Below are 21,635 nucleotides of genomic sequence, written 5' to 3'. Positions count from 1 at the left end.
CTTTGCCAGTGACACCAGTATCTTAAGTAATTTCGAAAACAGAAGAGAATCCTACACCCACATTTTACTCACTCAATACGGGTGTTGCTGGCTAGGCCAGCATTTATTGCCCATTCCTAATTGCCCAGAGGGCAGTTAAGAATTAAACACATTGCTGCAGATCTGGAGTCACATGTAATCCAGACTGCGCAAGGATGGCAGATTTCTATTGTTAGAAGACATTAGGGAACTACATTTCATTTTTAAAAACAACAACCAACAATTATTGTCATTTGTACGGTTGTCATTGGGTTTTTAATTCCAAGTTTTTAATGAATGTAAGTTTTGCCATCTGCCAAGACCAGATTCAAACCAATGTGCCGAGAATTTTAGCCTGGGCGTGGATTACTGATCCAGTGATGCTAACACTATACCACCAGCTCCCCAATATAAGCACAGAAAGAATCAGAAACACTTGGATATCGAGATATTTCTGACTTAATAGCTGCTTGGCTACTTCCAGGGTACTAAGTACATCCATGTAGGATCTGTGGTCACAGACCTGTTGGACCTGGATGAAATGAAAGCCTTTTCTGCTCATGGAAGCCATTTGCAGACTTCTGGGAGCTTTAATGGCAACATGTGTTCAGTTAATCATACTTTGCACCAGTTGGAGTTGAGCAATGGCCGCAGAACATATGTGTCTCTCAGATAACTGTTTTGAATTGATGCAATATGGCTGTATTGGTTGGGTCTCCAGAAGTGGAGGACAATCACCACCTTGATATAACAATGTGCCACAGACTGGGAGATCCTACACATATACCCACTGGCTCGAAGAGCTACAGAGAAGTCCAGTTGCTCTTTCCATCTTAGCTGCTCAGAGGACTCACCTTTTGAGTGAACAATGCCCACAGTAGGTGGACAGTCTCCCGAGGTCATTCACCCATCTGCTTCCTCCAAACAGCCATTCACACAGCTTCTCCTTCCCCTTTAAGTCCATATAAGCACAAATTACCAGATGGCACCCTGACACCCAACCCAAATATGTAGTACTTCACCTACATACATACACTACACCCCCTTTTAAACAAAAACAATATACAATGCCAATGCTCCTCTACGTTTTATGTCAAGGCACCTTGCCTCCCAACAGGCTCCATGTGAAACCAGATTTTACCTTCCACCTCTTTGCTATCTTCATATAATTGATGGGACTCTGAAACTTAGGGGTTCCTATAGATTTCTGTAAAGGACATAAAAGTCAAAGAAGGACATAAAATGGCATTCCACTTCTAATTGGCTGAAATACCTTTTGGTAGGTTTGAGGTGATCTTCCATTGCACAATGTCTTATGTCTCTTGCAAAACCTGAAACTGTTGTGACGACTTTGGAACACTTTCCTACATAGCAGCCCCACAAGCCACCTTCTCAAAGGGCCCAGAAAATTCTGCCCTATCTGTCACTTTGCTGGATGCTTGGATACACTAATTAATACAAAGGAGCAGCTTAACACCATGTCATCTACACAGATGCTAGAGACTTTGCCCTGCCAACCACACTCAACTCCCTAATGAGGTCACAGGCAAATTTAAAAAATAGTTTACCAACATCAGAATGTAGCTGAAATCAACACTGCAAATAATCAGCATATCCAAACAAAATAGAATAACCAGCTTACAGGGTTTGAATGTAGCACTGTGAAGAACTCTGGACTGGTGAAGAATTTGACAGGAGGAGACTGCAGCAATAGATTCATCCGGGAGCGGGAGGCAGAATGAGAGAGTGTGGGCTCTCTTCTGAAATCTGTTGTGAAAAAGGGAGAGGCAAAACCTTCCATTAACTCCATTGTACATAACTCTGCAGCTAAAATGAACCTTACTATTTTGCAGTATCTTGCAGAGTCTCATCTCATTTGTATAATCTTACACTTTTATAACAGCAACATTCTATAAATATTCAGTGAACAACTAGCATAATGTGAAATATTCCAAATACCTAAGAAAATATATTACTTTTGCATTTGATTGCACTCGGTTAACGTGGACAGAAATTAACAGAAAATGGTTTCAGTTTCTACAAATCGGTACAGACAGTGTAACATAATGGTAATCTAAAATAATGAGTCATTCTCAGTTAACCAAGGGTGTGATAACATCCTTAAGGTTTGGTGCTTCAACTTTAATTTTTGCAACATGTTTGGATTTTTTTACATTCTTCAGGAGAAGGAACATTGATGCTCGGAAATTAAACATTTATTATTATTGCTGAAGCTGTGATTTTATAAACTTGTTTCCAATGGCTATGGCAGTCAATTAGTATTCATAAACCTGGCTCTGTTGTGTCAGCGTCAAATTATCTCATGCTAATCAAAGGACTAGCCAAATGTTCCCACACTCAATGACTTCTCCAAATAAGACCAAAAATCATAGTGTCAAAAAAATGAACAATTTTGTCTGTTGGGTGCACGCCCAGAAAGAACTGGTTTTATGATTGCGCAAAGTCTATAAGATCAAAGAGGAAACTTACAATCTAACATTCTTACTGGAACAATACTAATTATTGGTCTGAATTAAAACTACAACAGGATTTTTGCTGCCTCAGTTGCTTAATGCAATGCGAGGCTAAATAAATACACACCAGAAGGACCCCAGGTTCAATCTCCCATCTGTACAAAGGCTGGTGCTCTCTGCAGGATGACTACAGGAACACCATAAATATCTTCAGTATCAAAAGTCAAGAGAGTCAAGACAAGCTTTATTTGTCATTTCTACCATATACAACCGATACAGTAATAAAGAGAAAGCATTCTTCCAGGACCAGGGTGCTACATGGACAACACAAATTACACAAGAGTATAGTCATACACAGGGCATCATAAAGTGCATAAGAAAAGTACAAAACACAAGGCAGCACAGTAATTCCTGACCATACAAGACAATAGGCACAGCAGTGGACAAATTACAGTGTGATAATGAATGATAATTAATAAACCATTGTTTTAGCAGCAATTTGAAAAGTCAGATGGAATACAGTGTGATCATACAGCGTTAAGGTACTTGATGGCTTGGGGAAAGAAACTGTTCCACAGTTTGGCCATGAGAGACTGAATGTTCTGGTATCTTCTGCCAGATGGCTGGAGGGAGAAGAGTTTGAATGAGAGGGTGTGTGGAGTCGTCCACAATGCTGTTAAGCCTTGCGGAAGCAGTGTGAGGTGCAAATGTCTGTAATGAAAGGGGCGAGAGACTCTGATGATCTTCTCAGCTGTCCTCCCTATCTGATGTAGGGTCTTAAGGTCCACGATGGTGCAATTCCTGAACCAGGGCAGTGGTGCAGCAGTTCAGGGTACTCTATAGAATGTGGTGAGGATGGGGGAGCAGGAGGCGGGCTTTCATCAACCTATATAGGAAGTAGAGACACTCCTGGGGTTTCTTGGCTATGCAGCTGGTGTTGAGGGACAAGGTGAGATGCTCTTCACGATCTCCACAGGGGAGCTGTCGATGTCCAGTGAAGAGTGGTCGTTCTGTGCCCTCCTGAAGTCAACAACCATTTCTTTCATTTTATCCACATTCAGAGACAGGTTGTTGGCTCTGCACCAGTCCGTTCACTGCTGCACCTCCTCTCTGTATGCTGACTCATTGTTCCTGCGAATGAGACCCACGACAGTCGTGACATCAGCGAAATTAATGACATGATTCAAGCTGTGCATCGCTGCACAGTCGTGTGTCAGCAGGGTGAACAGCAGTGGACTGAACACTCAGCCCTGGGGGGCTCCCATGCTCAGTGAGCTGGTGGGGAGACATGCTGTTCCCAATCCAGATGGATTGAGGTCTCTCAGTCAGGAAATCCAGGATCCAGTTACACAGGGAGGTATTCAAGCCTAGCAGACTCAGCTTTCCAATCAGATACTGAGGAATGATAGTGTTAACTGCAGATCTGAAGTCTATGAACAGTAATCTGAAGTAGGTGTCCTTCTTGTCCAGGTGGGTGAGGACCAGGTGGAGGGTGGTGGAAATGACATCATCTGTTGAGCGTTTGGCATGATACACAAATTGCAGGGTGTCCAGTAAGGGGGCAGCAGGATCTTAATATGCCTCATCATGAGCCTCTCAAAACATTTACGATGATGGGTGTATGTGTAGTTGTTGGAGCAGGACACTGAAGACCTCACAGGTTAAGACAGGGAGACTTGATTACAACCCAATAACCACGGTTGAAAATAGTCATACCTGGCCTTTGGCAAGGACAGCAACAGGTGTAGCAGCAATGTAACTGCAGATGGTGACAGTCTCTCTGCTATAAGAAAATAGCCATTTACTCAGTCCTAAACTCTCTCCAAATTATCCATTGCTCTTCTGCTGTCATCCCAGGATTGTCTCCCTTTTGACAAGCTCAAAGGCAACGTGTCCAGTTTCCAAAGCTCATCAAGGCACATGTCACTGTCTCAATACAATTAAGAACCACATCCTTGTCTCCCACTAACTTCTCCAGTCAGTAGATAACTGGGAGCTCATCTGCCAACCTTCCTATCCAACTTTCTATCCAAAGATATGCAGGTTAGGATTGGTCATGCTGAAATGTCCATAGTGTTCAGGGATTTGTAGGCTAGGTGGGTTAGCTAGGGTAGAAATGGGGTTACAGGATATGCTGGTGGGGCTAGATCTGCGTAGATGCTCTTTAGAGCGCCAATGCAGACTCGATAGGCCGAATGGCCTCCTTCTGCACTATAGGGATTCTATGATTCTAAACTCACTCCAAACATTGCATCCCTCTTGGACCGACTGAGCAGATTCATCACCCTCTCTGCATCTCTCTCCAGAATACTCATTCATTCCAGAACATGGACAGCATCATCTGTGATTCTGCAAGATGATTACATCCACATCACATAACTTTGACAGAAACGTGATGCAAAATGATAACATCTGGCTCCTTCCAGCTCATTCCACCATCGAACCTGCCCAAACTATTGTGGAGCCATTGTAACCAAACCTCAACACGGTGTCTTCCTCTACTTCTCCTTCAAGCGTCGTCACAACTTGCTTTCTCTCTCTTATGAAATCCTTCATTTCTACCACCATGTGCTCTTTTGTAATATCTCACCAAGATAGCTTCAACCCACTCCTTGCTCAGCCAGTGTGGGGAATGATTTCAGAATTCAATACAGAAAAGAAGGAAAAGAGAAATGCTATTCAAGAATGGAGAGAAAAGCAGGGACAACAGGTCAGCAGGCTGGATTATGAAAATCTATTCGCTGTCAACCCAGTTATCCTTGACTTTGTGGCCTGATGTGAGACTTTCATCACATGCGAAACAGGTCTCTTGACTTGGGTCCCTCTTATCTTCAAAGCAACTGAGCCACCCTGGTCGCCATATGACTAATTCATTCAAGGTATGACTTTTGGCTCCATGTACAAGAACAGACAGCCGTCAAATGGTCAGCAATTTTCCAATCCCAGCAGCTTCAGCAGAAACAGTGGTCACTGCTGGGACTATGGCAGTTCCTGAAGAAGAAACGTCAGGGATCTAAACTTAAAGGTAAGTCCTGAGTGTTACCGGGGCTGGGTGAGGCCCCAGTGAGGGGGTGAGACTTGGTTCATCAGAGCAGGCCGGGGGGAACATTGTGTTGGAGGCTGGGGAGGAACGCCCTTGGCTGGGGGTGCTTCCATTGGACACAGGGTGTCCAACAAGAGGGGTCACCTCTCAGTCCACAAAAAGGCTGCCAAATCTCACTCAAAAGGAATTATTAATCCACAAATTAAAAATACTCCCATCATCCTGCACTGCCTAAGTATAATGTGCCATTGCTATTAACCTGTAATAGTGACACTTGAAGATTTTATAACTAAAAATGTTAAATTTAAAGGTTCAGCCAATGCGCTGAAATTAAATAGATTAGGTTATCCTGAGCATGCCCGGCTACTTATATATTTTCAGAACATCTGGGGCACTGGTAACCAATAAAACCAACTGTGGATCCCCTTAATTAGTGAATCAAAATCAAGGATTGGCAATTAAACAGCTCAAGAACAAGAAAAAAGTGAGAAAGTGTGGGTACATTTAATGTCAAATCCATTACAGAAAGAAAAGATGGTTAGAAGGATTGGATAGAGATGGAAGGATTGACAGATGAAAGAGAAAAGGTGAATCTCCAGCAATATTTATTTACCTTAAGAAATCCGACTGCGTGATTTGTAATTGCTCACTTTCTGGGGCATTAGGTTTATTGGCAATGATTTACAAACCAGCATCAGGTACTGCTAATTATGAGACTTGAAGGAAGCTTATTGGACAATTCATGTTCAAATGGAACAAATCCATAAAACTCTTGGAAATATTACTAACAAGATGGCAGTTCTGCAAAACCAAAAGCACATTAATGAAATGTACCATGCAACACATGGTATATATTGCCACTCCTTCAGCAAATCCTGCCCATTGTGGTGAATGGATTACAACTATTCCTCTGATGGTATTATCAATATTGCTTTTCTTAACTAATAATTAAACACGATTCACCATTATTTGATTCCACATTATCACATTCTTTATTGGTTATGTCAATGGATTTTACCTGTACTAAAATGAGGAAAATGACTTTCATCTCCTGCTCCTGGTTCAACGCTACTGGCTTGGCCAGAGTCCTCTGACCTCTCATTGGTCATTGTACGACGAATACTCTGATACCTGAGGAGTAGAAAAAAAGAAAGATTTTTTTTGCAGTCTTTATGTGATAATGATACTCGGACATCTTCTCCTTCAGTTGGCAGCCTGATTTTGCTTTTGCATTAAACTGAATAAGATTTAAGGATTGGGAATTCAAACACCCAACGACGAGAAAAGAAAGCGATGTAGATTGGGTGAATTCAAAGTCAAATCAATTCATGAAAGGAAAGTGGAACAGAGGATTGGATAGAGATGGAGAGACAGTGACCAAGTTTATCACCATACAGTCAGAAATCTCCCTAGTGTCTTTGTGTTGGAGTGATAGTGCTCCTACCTCTAGACAAGAATATCCAGGTTCAAGTACCATTTGCCATATAGGAGTATCATGATATGTCTGAGCAACTCTAATTGCAGCAACAAAGTAAAATTCATAAAAGTTACATATGGTACCAAGGGACTTACTCAACTCAAAACACAGATAATGAATACAGGCCTGGATTTACTGCTGCACTGGGGTCTCACTCCCCTGGTGAATAAATCGTAGGTGAGTTTATTCCCACTTGGATGGATTTCTGCACAGGGGAGTAAGTTGGATTCTCCAGTGACTTAGGGATAACTTTCTGTTCCCAAGGTAATTGGCCATGGAGCCTAGGTTAGAGCTCAATGGGGTGGGGTGGAATGGGAGCTTTGGCTAACAGATCTGGAGATGGAAGGAGACCAGAGTGATGGAGGACATGAGAGTATGGGTTGAGTGCAGTACATTGGAAGGTGGTGGATTAGGGAGTGTTAAGGAGGCCTCCCTACATCAGCCCAAATAATGAGGTCCTTCACGGACTCTCCTGTCACTGATTGAGTTTCAATGGTGTCATGTGTAGTGTCCTTATGCAGCCGTTCATTGGATGGACAGGCTTCTCACATCTTCTGTGCTGCTGGTAAAACTGTGGCCTGGGAAGGAGGGGAATTGGGGCAGGCAGCAGGTACCACAATACCCAGGACATGGCACCCAATTTCTGTCTCCTTAACACTCCCTTGCCCCATCTCCCAATGGTCTCTACCCAACCCATGTATTCCTGGGGCTGCCATAAACTAAATGCATACAAATCAATTTTGGAAAAAATTGGTTTCATTTTGATTCCTTCATGCATATACAATTTTAAAATCCTACCAACATGGTACCACGTGGTTAGGAGCTGAATAGCTTCAAATGGTGTACCATCACTGAGTCACAGTCAACAGACTCAGTAAATAATTTTCCAAAAATAAACCAAGTGAACTTGAATTGTATTGAATCATTGGCTGATTTTAGTTCGACATAATCACAAATATCCCATCCCCCTCAACAGAAATTGGGCTTTTTGGTTCCTTTACAGAGTTTAGCGCTTTAACCTGAATATTTCCTTCTAAATATTAAGTTCAGCATTGCTATAAATTGATATTGTGAAATTCTAGGGAACACAAAAATGTTTATCTATGCAATATCCAGGTAAATACTATTGCGACTTTATGAAACCTCTCATAATGGAGAACCTTGCTTTTGTATTTGGCTGCTGGAGTATATCACACGCTACAACATCATTCATTTCCAAACTGTGGGCTGAAGACTTACCCTTAGTAAACAGGGACTGGGATTCTGAGGTAACAAATTGTTTAATTCACACAAGACAGATGACACATAGTAAATGGAATAAAACAAGAATCCATACAGTTCTCTGGCATTGTCAACATACAAGCTAAATATGTACCATATTTTCTTTTAAGCATAGACTTTGGAGTATAAGCTCATTTCATACTCTGTGAAGCACTGGGTATGAAAATCTGGTATGAAACCTAAAACATGATTAGCTTATCAGCCACAGAACTAAAACACTAGTGGCCGAGCAAAGGGGCCACATATAATCCTCATAAAATGAATGTTCCCATTTTTCAAAGATCTCACACGAAACTAATAATCAAAGTTGAGGTTACATTGGACTCTGTTTCTCTCTTCATAGATGCTGCCAGACCTGTTGAGTTTCTCCAGCCCTTTGTCAATATTTCAGATCTCCACTATCTGGAGATTTTGCATTTAATGTCAATCAAACTCACCATTCTAAACTGTAGCCTGATCACAATCTCTGCCAAGTTAGCTCAATACATTGTTAAAAATAAAAAGCACCAATTTGGCAGTGCATTAGCCTGGCCCTCTGGATTCCTGAGCAGGGACATTACCAGCTTGGTACCCTATCCCTTCTGTCATTAATATGCAACCCCATGAACTGAAATGGTTGGCAGTTGGAGGAAGGGCTATTTAGCAGACGCCCCTGGCAGACACTGAGATGTAAGTGCAGAAATAGACCATTCAGCCCATCATGTCTATTCAGTGGTCTAAAACATTTGCAGATCTCTCAGCTTCTAGGCTCAAAAATTACTTCAACATCCTCTGGCAACTTAGATGGGACTTAGATGCAACATAGATTCACCATGTGTAAGTCAACTTGGCATATAAAATAATCCAGTTGCTCTGGTCCTAGAAACCTTGCTTTTGTACCTGTTTAGCAACAAAGATGGCCCCTGCTTTTTATTCATGGCATACTTTAGTTGCATTCCTAACCAACCTTAGTGTGCGTATTTTACTTACTGGTACCTCAAAGCTAACTTCAAGAGATCAAAAAGTTGAGACAGGCTGCATTGTGGAGAGAGGCAGGTAGTTGAGAGAGACACACTGTTTGCCAATGACTTTTCAAGATGGTGACCAATTCCACCAGAGGTTCACTTTTATATTTAGGAAACCTGGTCGGCAATGACAGGTTGGGGCAAAGGGCCTATTTCCGCGCTGTATACCTCCATTGGGTACAGTTACAATGTTTAAAAGAATCTGGATAAATTCATGAACAGGAAAGGTTTGGAGCAATATGGGCCAGGAGCAGGCAGGTGGGACGAGTTTAGTTTGGGAGTATGTTCAGCATAGACTGGTTGGACTGAAGGGTCTGTTTCTGTGCTGTATGACTCTACGACTCCAGTAAACAATGAAGAGGCCATCTAATCTATTTGTTAAGCAATCATTTATATAGATTAATATCTTAGCAGCAAAGTTTTAAAACATGCTTTTGATAGAATAATGCACCTAAAGTGACCCCGTTTGCTCCTAAAGTGTGTGCAAATTGTCCTCAACTTGCAGAAAGTAATTACACGGACTGATCCAAAATTGGGCACCCTGTTTTAACCATGTGCATAATAATTCTATCCACAAATAATCCATTGCTTATGCATTAAAAACTGTGATTATTGTAAACATCAACACTAGGTGGAGCAATGAGCACACACAATCAGGAACAGATCATTGCAATGAGATGTCACTACCCAGTGACTGAGCAGCAGCAGCTGCTTTTTACAAATATGGCGCAGCCAATGTAACCACTGTGATTAAACTCGCTGGGATACTGGGTAATCACTGCTTCTCATTGTTCTGTGCAGCCTTTTCTTCACCCACCCAAGATGAGTTGGCTATAAGTGGCTGGCAGGGAGCATGAGAAGCATTCCTAATGATGGGCTTTTCCCCAAAACGTTGACTCTCCTGCTCCTCAGATGCTGCCTGATCTGCTGTGCCTTTCCAGCACCGCAATCCCGACTGTAATCTCCAGCATCTGCAGTCCTCACTATCGCCGAGCATGAGAAGCAGCTGAGGCAGTGCAGAGGGTTGGGAGACACTTTAAAAAAACTCTAAGGTAGAGCAGTCTGTGCATGCACTGGTGCTGATTTCACTGCAAATGGAATGTGATGATGTCAGCAGCACATGCTCAGACAAATCCTGAAACCTACCACGGCTGCTGATGTCACCAGTCCCATCTCCAAATGCACCAATGGCCAATATGGCATTCAGAGTAATTACTCTTACTTTGAAAGATAAAAGAATAATCACCGAATTGTCAAACATTGATCCACTCCCTGCTATTAGTATCCCTGCAGAGGCCCTGTTTAGACACTGTTACCAGAACCTCAGTCAAATTCCAATGTTCCAATGACTTCTGCCTCACACTTCTAATCTCAACAGCATCTGCAGAGGTCTCAGCTGACTCTTTGACCTTGTTCTGTGGCTAAGACCTGGATCAGTCTTCTGGTTCAGGGGACTGCTTCTTCCCCCCCTCCAATGTGATAGTGCTCCCACGGATATTGCTAAGAAGAATATAGAGGCTTTGGAGAGGCTACAGAAAAGATTTACCAGGTTTCTTCTTGGTTTGAAAGGGATTAGCTATGAGGAGAGCTTGGAAAAACTTGGTTTGTTTTCACTTGAATGTTGGAGGCTCAGAGTTGTCCTGATAGAGATTTACAAAGTTATGAGAGGTATGGAGAGGGAATGGATATTTGGAGTCTTTCTCCCAGAGTAGAAATATCAATTACAGAGGTACCTTGATTATCCGAACAACACAGGCAGGGAGTATTTTGTTCTGAAAATCGAATGTTCGGATAACACAGTTTAGCGAAGCATCGGGACTTTGCAATCTTGTTTGGATAATCGACATTCGGGTATCGAGGTTCCTCTGTTAGGGACATAGATTTAAGGTAAAAAGGGAAAGTTTAAAAGAGATGTGAGAGGCAAGTTTCTTTTTTAACGTAGAGGGTGCTAAGTGCTGGGAATGCACTGCCAGAGAAGGTGGTAGAAGCAGATACAACAGCAACGTTTAAGAGATATCTTGACAGATATATGAATAGGTAGAGAATAGAGGGATATGGACTGCCTGGAAGCAAAAGGTTTTTAGTTTAGAAAGGCGTCTCACATTGGTGCAGGGCTGCTGTACTGTTCTTTGTTCTAAATGGGAGAACAAAACAACAGGAAGAGGAAGAAGGAGAGGAAGCTGCAGAGTAAAGAAGAAAGATGAGAGTAAGAGACAGAGAGGAGGGTAAGGAGAGAATGAGAGCAGGAGAGGTGTGTGAGAATGAGAGATAAAGGAGGAAGAAGGATGGAGAGAAAGAAAGGAAGCAGAAAGAGGTCAGAGAAGAGAGAAGTCAGTTGTACACACTTCAAACCTCATGAAATAAAATTTGAGACAAGCTATTTACAGTCTCTTGGCTATTGTTATTAAAGTGGACAAAAACACCCAAACCTAACTGCCAGATAACATTTGCATAGTCTTTCTCAGTATCAGCCTGGAATCAGTCACAGAACTTTGCCATTTGCTGCCAAGTTACAACGTAGGAACAGAATTACTCATAGTTAGCAATGTTAACACTGTACCAACTGTTGTCTCATTCTTAGCCATCACAGCAGTAGCAGCTACTATAATAACAACAAGTGCTGGAGAAAATCGGCAGATATGCAATTCTACGTAATCCCTCGCTTTGAAGATAAAGATGGGCATAGGTCAAGTCTGTAGAGATGAGATATCCCTGGAGTAAAATCACAATAAATTAGAACTGCCAGATGTTTTGACTGATTTCAAATGTCATATACCATTTCTTTCCCTAATTAAAAAAACTGAACATGTTGGACAGGCTTTTGCTTTATTACTTTGCTGTGGAGAGACGGCCCTTGACAGTACAGTACTTGCATATCATACCAGACTCTATGTCCCCATACATACAGTGATGCTGCATGTTTCACCTAGATCATATCATGTGCCTGGTCACTATTTCCACGTCGACCTACAGTGAACCCCGTTGTCTTGTCTTACCATTCGTTTGGCAGTCTGACAATCCAGCTATCAGGAAAGACTGCACTGATTTACCAATAAGCAACAGTTAAGATAAAATCAGATTTAGCTGCTTTTCCTTTACCTTCGATTAAGTTGCTCCATTTGTTGGATTGAATTGGAACGTTGAACAATTTGTTGACAGGCTGGGGTTGTGGGTCTTTGCCAAGTAGTTGTCCTGTTCACATGGTCTACGTAAAAGATTCGACCATGACTATCAATCCGAGCTTCCCAATCTACAGTATTGTTTAAAAAAAGCAAATAAAATCAAGAAGCAAAGTTGAGACAGTCAGAATATACCACAAAAAAATTATTATACCCTCCTAAAAATATCTGGAAGACTTTATCTTGTGCCAGCCAAATTTAAACACTTGAGTGTATAATGCTAAATTATATGATAACAAAGGTGCAAACAATAACATTTTAAGAATAAAATTTACACTCTATTGCTGCTGTACCAGTTTATTTTGTTTTAGCTAGGCCTGTTTTAGAGAAATGATTAAATGATGATTTGTCCCTTTCATTTTACAGTAAAATATAGTGTGAAAAGTTTCAAATGTCGCCACAATCCGGCATCATTCTGCATAGTTTAAGAATAAAAAGACATAACTGAAAGAGAGTCTATCTTCATTCCACTGCCTCCACCATGAGTCCTGAGCTGATATCCCTCCTCCACTGCCTCCTTGCCACCTGCACCAGACCTACCAACATAGGAGTTGCCACTCTTTAGGCACCATCTGCACAGTTACTATACTTGTCAAATACATTTTCTAAAGTCATTGGTATGTTGCAAAACCTGGCTTTCCTACAAAATGGCTGAAAAAAGATTTATAATAGTCACTATGGAAGACTATCACATATTCAGAACTGTGGTTAACATTACTTTAACACATGTAGACAAATGTATCTGTGATTTATTTTCACCTCAAAATGTATTCTCGTTTCCCACTCTACTGTACACAAATTCTGAATGATACGCAGGAAAGATTCTACCTCCTTGCTCAATTCATTATTTATAAATCTTGTTGAGACTATTATAATCCTTTGACCACCACCTCCTTATTTGCCTATGTAACCAAACCTTTGTTTCAACATCACAACAATGCACTCAACCAGGTTCTTGATAAATATCTTCACCAAAAATACCAATTTATATTGTGATGTGGAACAGCCGGTGTTTGATTGGGGTGGACAAAGTTAAAAATCGCACACCAGGTTATAATCAAACAGGTTTATTTGGAAGCTCTAGCTTTCAGAACATTGCTCATTCATCAGGTACCTGTGGCTCAGGATCATAAGACTCAGAAATTAAAGCAAAGGATTACAGTGTCTTACAGCTGAAGTAATATATTGAACAAATCTAGATTGCTGTTGAGTCTTTCACCTTTAAGAAAGGGTTGCAGGTTTCAGCTCGTTAATATGTAAATCCCAGGACTTCTTTTAAGTCACATTCTCGAAATAACTTAAGGTTTTATTTTAAAAAAGGTGACATCTCAGGTCAGACAATGTATCTATGAATTCCTACTTTCGAAATAGAACCAGTCTGACTCAAGATTGGGATACAGACAGACTCTAACCTCACACCTTTCATACATTGTCTGAGCTGAGATGTCACTTTTTTATATATAAAACCTTAAATTATCTTAAGAATGTGACTTAAAAGAAGTCCTGGAATTTATATATTAATGAACCAAAACCTACAACCCATTCTAAAAGGTCTTATGATCCTGCTCCACAGCTACCTGATGAAGGAGCAGCACTCCGAAAGCTAGTGCTTCCAAATAAATGTTGGACTATAACCTGGTTTTGTGTGATTTTTAATTTTATATTTTGAATGTTTGAATTAAATCATGAGTCAGGACTGCGGGGGTTATTCAGGACCAAATTGATCTGATCATCTAGGATGCTGCATTAAGAACTCAGGTAACTCCCAACTGGAATAGGAACAAAACTGAAGGGCCAGTCACAAACAACTGTCCCATATGAGAGAAGTATCACAGGAAGGAAAGTCAATTCATAACTTTTGAAAATGCTAACAAACAGCAAGAACTCAACATTGAGCTTCAGGTCTTGGTCACACATTTGTTTTGTAAAATGTTGTCTCCATAACCACAGTCCCCCTCACTCCTTCTCCCTGCAACCCATTCAACAGAACAGAACAGAACAGAACAGAACAGAATACTAAAACAGTGCTAGTATATGGTGAACTCTTGAGAAGTCAAAAGATTAACATATTTGCAAAGTTAGAAATGAGGACCAAATTGACCAAGCTAAAAACTGTGTCTATCATCGTGTACAGCATTTTTTACAAATAAAATCAATTCCTCCTCTGTGACCTATGAGCACATCAAAAACAACTAGATATTTGCATTTTAACAAGGGCATTATTCCAAAGATATCTTCCCATCAACTTTCTATCTCTTTTTGCTTTCTAATAATGGAATTTCTTGCCAGGATATGGTTCAGGAGATTTCATCAATCTTCTTATAGTTCATTCAAATGCTGATTCAATAAACCACAATCAACAAATTGCTTTCATGTAGCATTTTGAATACAGTAAAACAGATCTCAAGATGTTTCCATCATAATGGATCCTGACTGTCAGTGGTCTATTCAACTATAACCCACATTTATCAATGAACACAGAACAATTGCTTCTAAATACTAAGTGGAAATGGTAAAGTTGTGCAATTTTATTCTGAAAAGGTTAAGCCCGACTAACTCCATAAATGCTGTAACTACGTAAAGGCTACATGGCTTGTCAAAACGTAATAAAAGAATAGAATTTCCACATATTCCCAAATCACTTGAGAACATAAGAACATAAGAATTAGGAGCAAGAGTAGGCCATTCGGCCCTTCGAGCCTGCTCCGCCACTCAATAAAATCATGGCCAATCGTTTTGTAGACTCAACTCCACTTACCCGCTTTTTCACCATATCCCTTAATTCCTTTACTTTTCATCTACCTTAGCTGTAAAAGCGATTATTAAAGTAGTGTCAACTACTTCCCTGGGCAAGGAATTCCATAGATTAACAACCCTCTGGATGAAGAGATTCCTTCTCAGTTCAGTTCTAAGCCTGCTTTCTCTAATCTTGAGGCCATGCCCTCTTGTCCTAGTCTCACCTACCAGTGGAAACTTCCTATCTATTTCTACTTTATCAATTCCCTTCATAATTTTATATGTGTCTATAAGAACCCCCCTCATTCTTCTGAATTCCAATGAACATAATCCCAATCTACTCAGCCTCTCTTCACAAGCCAACCCCCTCAACACTGGAATCAACTAGTGACCCTCCTCTGCACCCACCCTCTCCAGTGCCAGTACATCTTTTCTTAAATAAGGAGACCAAATCTGCACACAGTACCCCAGGTGTGGCCTCACCAGCACCTTGTACAGTTGTAATATTATCTCTCTGCTTTTAAACTCAACCCCTTTAGCAATGAAGGACAAATTCCATTTGCCTTCCTAATTACTTGTTGTACCTGCAGACCAACTCTCTATGATTCATGCACAAGGACACCCAGGTCCCTCTGCAAATCAGCATGCTGCAACTTTTTACCTTTCAAGTAATAAGCTATCTTGTTGTGACTCCTACCAAAATGTATGACTTCACATTTACTAACATTGCATTCCATCTGCCAGACCTTTGCCCACTCACTCAATGTATCTATGTTCCTCTGCAATGTTTCACAGTCCTCTGCACACATTGCTCTGCCACTCATCTTAGTGTCATCAGCAAATTTTGACACTGTACATGTGGTCCCCAACTCCAAATCATCGATATAAATTGTAAATAATTGTGGTCCCAACACCCACCCCTGAGGTACATCACTAGTCACTGATTGCCAGCCAGAATAGCACTCATTTATTCCCACTCTGTTTCTTGTCAGTCAACCAATCCTCTTTCCACGCTAACACTCTACCCCAATACCACGCCTCCTTATCTTATAGAGCAGCCTCATGTTCGACATATTGTCAAAGGCCTTTTGGAAATCTAGGTACACCACATCCACTGGGTCCCCATTGTCCACCTTGCTTGAAATGTATTCATAGAACTCCAAAAGATTTGTAAAGCATGACCTGCCCTTCATGAACCCATGCTGCATCTGTACAATGGGTCAATTTCTTTCGAGATGCCCTGCTTTTTCTTCCTTGATATTAGACTCAAGCATCTTCCCCACTTACAGAGGTTATGTTCACTGGTCCAGAAGTATTGTCACATTTGCTATTTTCCAAACTGCTGGGACTGCTCCAGAGTCCAATGAACTTTGGAAAATTACCACCAGTCCACCTGCCATTTCTCCCACCACTTCTTTTCGGATGCATTCCATCAGGGCCAGGAAACTTAGTTATCCTTCGCTCCATTAGCTTACCCAACACTAACTTCCATAATAGTAATTGTTTCCAGGTCCTCACCAACCTTTGTCTCTTCGTTACTTACTAGCATGTTATTAGTGTGAAGACCAATGTGAAGTACCTGTTCAATGCCTCAGCCATTTCATCATATCCCATAACTGATCACCCCTTCTCATCCTCGAAAGGACCAACATTTAGTTGAACACTCTTCTCCGTTTTGTATATTTATAGAAACTTTTGCTACTTGTCTTTATATCCTGTGCTAATTTTTTTCTCATACTGTATCTTTTCTTTTGTGGCTTTCTGTTGATCTTTAAAGTTTTCCCAACCTTCTAGATTCCTGATGTTTCTGGTCACTTTGTATGCCTTTAGTTTCACTTTGATAGCCTGCCTTATTTCCTTAGACATCTGATGGCAGATGACCCCTCCTCTTACAGTCCTTCCTTCTCGCTGGAATATATGTTTACTGAGCACATCGAAAAATTTCTTTGAAGGTCCTCCACTGTTTGTCAACTGTCACAACATAAAGTCTCTGTTTCCAACCTACTTTAGCCAAGTTCCCCCTCATTCTATCGTAGTCCCCCTTATTCAAGCACAGGACCCTGGTATTGGATTTTATCTTTACACTATCCAGCTATATTTTAAATTCAACCATACTGTGATCACTCCTTCCAAGAGGATCCCTGACTGTGAGGTCATTAATTATTCCTGTATCATTAGATAGGACCAGATCTAAGATACCTTGGATGCTTCCTGAACTGCTGTGCTCTTCCAGCACCACCAATCCAGATCTAAGATAGCTTACTCCCTCATCAGTTCCATTACATGCTGTTCAAGAAAACTATCACAGATATACTCAACAAACTCCGCCTCAAGGCTACCCTGACCTAGCTGGTTTGACCAATCTACATTCAGATCAAAATCCCCCATGATAACAGCTGTACCATTTTTACAGGCATTAGTTATTTCCTTGTTTATTGCCCATCCCAATGTGATGTTATTATTTGGTGGCCTAAAGACTACGCCTATCAGTGACTTTTTCTTCTTGGAATTCCTAATTTCCACCCAAATGGATTCAACATCATGTTCCACTGAATCTATATTATCTCTCAGTACCACCCTGATGTCGACCTTGAATATCAGAGCTAAACAACCTCCCTTATTAATCTGGGGAATAATTTCTGTGGAAGACTGAAATAACTGCACTGTGACCAGCCAGCTCGGAGTCAGTCCCTGAAATCAGGGTACTCCGAATCCCCGGTTTATTCTTTTTTTCTCTTTTTTTTTTCTCTTTTGTTTACTTTCCGCACACCCACCGATGTGTCAGTCAGGGCTCCCTGATTGGCCCAGGTTAACAACCCCAATCAAGGTTCTCACAGTCAATAAGATCCACCTTGTTCCAAACACTACATCGGCCCCACTTTCCATGCCCCCACAAAATTCCAGGCACAGAAGCCTGGTCTTTCTCTTGTAGCTTCTCGTGGGATGTTTTTGACCCAGGTCCCGTTCCTCTGACTCGGACAAGATCACAGTCCATCTCGTGCATCTGGAGCAACTTGGGAGTTTCCTTCTTTTCTTCTGGTGGTAATGGTATCGAGGCTGCATCCATCTCAGACTCTGAGGTTACCTTAACAGTAGATGGACAGGGCAAACCCACAGCTTCTGACAGCCTTTCTGGCCCCTGCCCCATTTGAAGGTAGCAGCTTTCAGGTGATGCACATGTTTGTTCAGGACGGCCTCACTGACCCAAACTTTGTACATTATGGGACCTGACCTTGTGTCAGTCTTGCCTCGTACCTATACAGGGCCAGTTCCATGGTTTCGGCACTAAACTTCGTCCCCTGAAGTAACCTTTTTCTCATACTTAGAGGAAGCATATGGCCAGCACTGGCATTCCTGCTACCATTTAACCTTGCCAACCCCCCACCAAGGTCCGGGAATATCAGGTTTCACAGTCGGTATCTGCACTGAAATCTGCACTGGTTTGATGATTCCCTCACTTTCCAGCCTCCTGACTTCCACCTCTACTTTTGCCTGCAAGGCAAATGGCACCGGGCGGGCCTTGCGAAATCTTGGAATTGCTTCCTGTTCACATGGACTTGGCTGCTTTGATAGTCCCAAGCCCTTCCTTAAAATGTCCTGGGTATTTCATTAGGACTTCATTGAGGTAGCTATTTTCTAATCGAAAAATGTTGAGCCAATCAAGGTGAATCTTTCCCAACCAATTTCACCCAATAGGCTTGGACCCAAGCCTCTCACTACAATCAGTGGGAACTGCACCAACTGTTTCTCATAGGAGACTGGAACCAAAGTCATTCCTCTTAATCTGCAACAGTTCCCCAGTGTATGTCCTCAGTCTGTCTGACGTCTTGTGCAAACCTAAGGGTTGGAGTCCCAAGCAAATCTTGTTAAACAGATGTCCTGCAACCACAGATACAGCTGCATCGGTATCAACCTCCATGGGAACCTGTGACCATTTAATCAGACATTAATTTTAATTGGGTTTGATTTGAATGTTACTAAGCAATTTAACTATGAGCATACCAGCCTATGAGCTTTCTTATTCAAGTCAGGTGTTGTAGGACTCCTTTGCTGTCTCAAGTCCACATACCAGCAGCAACTACAATGGCTTGCCAGCCCAGATCCTGAAGAATGTTTCAGCCACATGGCCGAAGCTCAGCTTTGTTGTGGGGTTTTACTGTGGCCTAGCCTAGGGTCCCTCTGTGAAGCTCTGTGATTGCCTATGTTCAAGGGGTGTTCCCTTCGCTCAGTCGAACAGGTGAGGGTGTCCACCTCTACTGGGGTGCCCTGTAGCTCCCATGCTCCACATGCCACATTTTCTAATGACAAGGCCAGCTGTCGTGCACGTTTGAAGTCCAGTTGGGCTTCTGCTCGTAGATACTTGTGCATGGGTTATTAACCTGACTCTCATCGCCACTGAAATACCTGCACTGTGGTCAGCCAGCTCAGAGTCAGTCCCTGAAGTGAGGAGACTCTGAATCCCCACTTTTTTTTTAATGTTATTAAACAGTATACAAAATACAAATAAACAGTTAACATGAACAACCGTATACAAGAAACAGCAATTTACAGGGGTAGGGTCAGCAAGGCCAGACCCCAAACCCCCCCATTTTTCAGGGAAATGAGAACAAACCTCAAATCCCACTTTCAGTTATCACAATAGTAACAGTAACAAATACATGCAAGACAGTCGAATCAAACAAGAAACAATGCATAGAATACAGACTCCCCCCCCCCCCCCCCCCCCCCCCCCCCCCCCCCAGCAACCCAGTAAGCCAACCATCCGTATCACCTTTCGGCCACTCTAAGGAAGCCCGCCCCAACACCCCTTCTGGCTCTTGGTCCACCCCATGCCCTTCCTGCTCTCAGTCCACCCTAACATACCTTCCGGCCACCTCTAGGACACCCTGTCCTGTTTTCCTCCTCCTACCACACCAGACGACAGCAATCAGGATGGCCTACCCACCTTCTGGCTTCCCTAACCGCCCTTTGCACCTTCTGGCCACCTCTAGGACAGCCTGCCCTGGTACTTTCCCAGGTTGACAGCGCTGAGGACGGCCTACCCACCTTCCAATCCTCAGTCTGCCCCTACGTACCATCTGTTCTCGCCCACCTCAATGCGCCATCTGGCCTGTGGGCTGCCCTGACAGGCGTCCATGCCATGTTTATAACAGCTCATCCCCCTCCCTGGGGTGACAGCACACAGGGCAACTCATAAGCCTTCTGGATCCTGGCCTGCCCCTACGCACCTTCTGGATCTAGGCTAACCTGACACACCTTCCAGCCACCTCTAGGACAGTCTTTCCCAATTACCCCTTCTTAGGGCAACAGTGTTCAGAATGGCCTACCCACTTTCCGGCCCTCGGACAATTGACATCGGGATGGCCTACCCACCTTCAGGTTCTCAGGACAGCCTACCCACCCTCCAACTCTCGGGGTGACAGCTTTTGATGACCTATGAGCCTCCCAGCTCACATTAAGGTCTGCCAATACCAGGGCACACAAGACAGTGCAGGGGATAAAACCAACCAGCAACAAGATAAAGTCAATTACTGAGTCAAGTCCCTTCTGGTACACAAAGTCCATTGCCATAAACAGTTCTCTTCAGAATATAGAGTCCATTCCCAGGAACAGAGTCCAATTCTAGTGGAAAGAGTCCACTCCTGAAGGCAGCAAATGCACACCACACAGCACACATACAGGTGCTCAGTCTCCATAGAGGCCTGGTCCATCCACAGAGGACCAGGCTCACTCACAGAAGTACAGATCATTCTAACAGGGTTCAATTAACTCACAGGGAATGGTCCGCTCCAACAGGAAGAGTGCAATCCAACAGGCAGCAAATGCTCACCTCCTAGCACACACACAAGTATTTAGCCTTTAGAGAAGCCCAGTCCACCTACAGAGGGCTAGGCCTACCCACAGAGGAGCACTTCATCTGGAAAAGTCTTAAAACTAAAAATCAGAGTGCAAGGACTAAGCCCTGCCACAAAATCAGCATAGTCCTTTTCTCAAAGTAAAAGAAAAAAGTAATTCACAGGCTGTTGCCAGCCAGTGAAACAACAGTTCCCCAATGAGAACTGAAATACACCTGTAACACATTGACTATGTAGATCAGCCAGTTTAGAAATCTGTCCTCAATAAAAAGGAATACCAGATAACAAATTGGCTGTGTAGATTAGCCAGTTTCGGAATCAGGTTCCCCAAAAAAGACAGAAACCAACAACAGTACATATTGGCTGTGTGGTCAGCCTGCTCAGAGCTAGTCTCTGAGGTGAGGAGACTCTGAATCTCCATTTATTTGTTTTTTCACGTTTAAACAAAATCAAATTTTATTGTGTTTAAAAAGTATTGAACAAACTAAGTACTATTAACACTAAAGTTTACAACTGCATATTTTATTAACTCAGATTACTTTATATTTCTCCCCAAGAGCTCTCTTAT

General features: G+C 42.3%; 1 protein-coding gene across 2 annotated transcripts in view; it reads right to left on the bottom strand.

The window, feature by feature from the left end:
* Nucleotides 1–21,635, bottom strand: part of hecw2b (HECT, C2 and WW domain containing E3 ubiquitin protein ligase 2b) — a 338,435-nt gene that overhangs the window by 106,084 nt on the left and 210,716 nt on the right. For both annotated transcript variants that reach the window (XR_011961647.1, XM_072578957.1), the window contains exons 11-13: nt 12,397–12,547; nt 6,554–6,666; nt 1,661–1,785 (exon numbers count right to left, since the gene is read on the bottom strand). Coding sequence is in view for 1 of the 2 variants with exons in the window: in XM_072578957.1 (XP_072435058.1) it covers nt 1,661–1,785; nt 6,554–6,666; nt 12,397–12,547 (389 nt within the window). In the remaining variant the exon portion in view is untranslated. The remainder of the gene's footprint in view (nt 1–1,660; nt 1,786–6,553; nt 6,667–12,396; nt 12,548–21,635) is intronic.

Source organism: Chiloscyllium punctatum, chromosome 10 (genome assembly GCF_047496795.1).
Source record: "Chiloscyllium punctatum isolate Juve2018m chromosome 10, sChiPun1.3, whole genome shotgun sequence".
Classification (NCBI taxonomy): Eukaryota; Metazoa; Chordata; class Chondrichthyes; order Orectolobiformes; family Hemiscylliidae; genus Chiloscyllium; species Chiloscyllium punctatum.
Note: the sequence above shows the minus strand (reverse complement) of the source record. Positions and strands in the feature narration are given on the sequence as shown.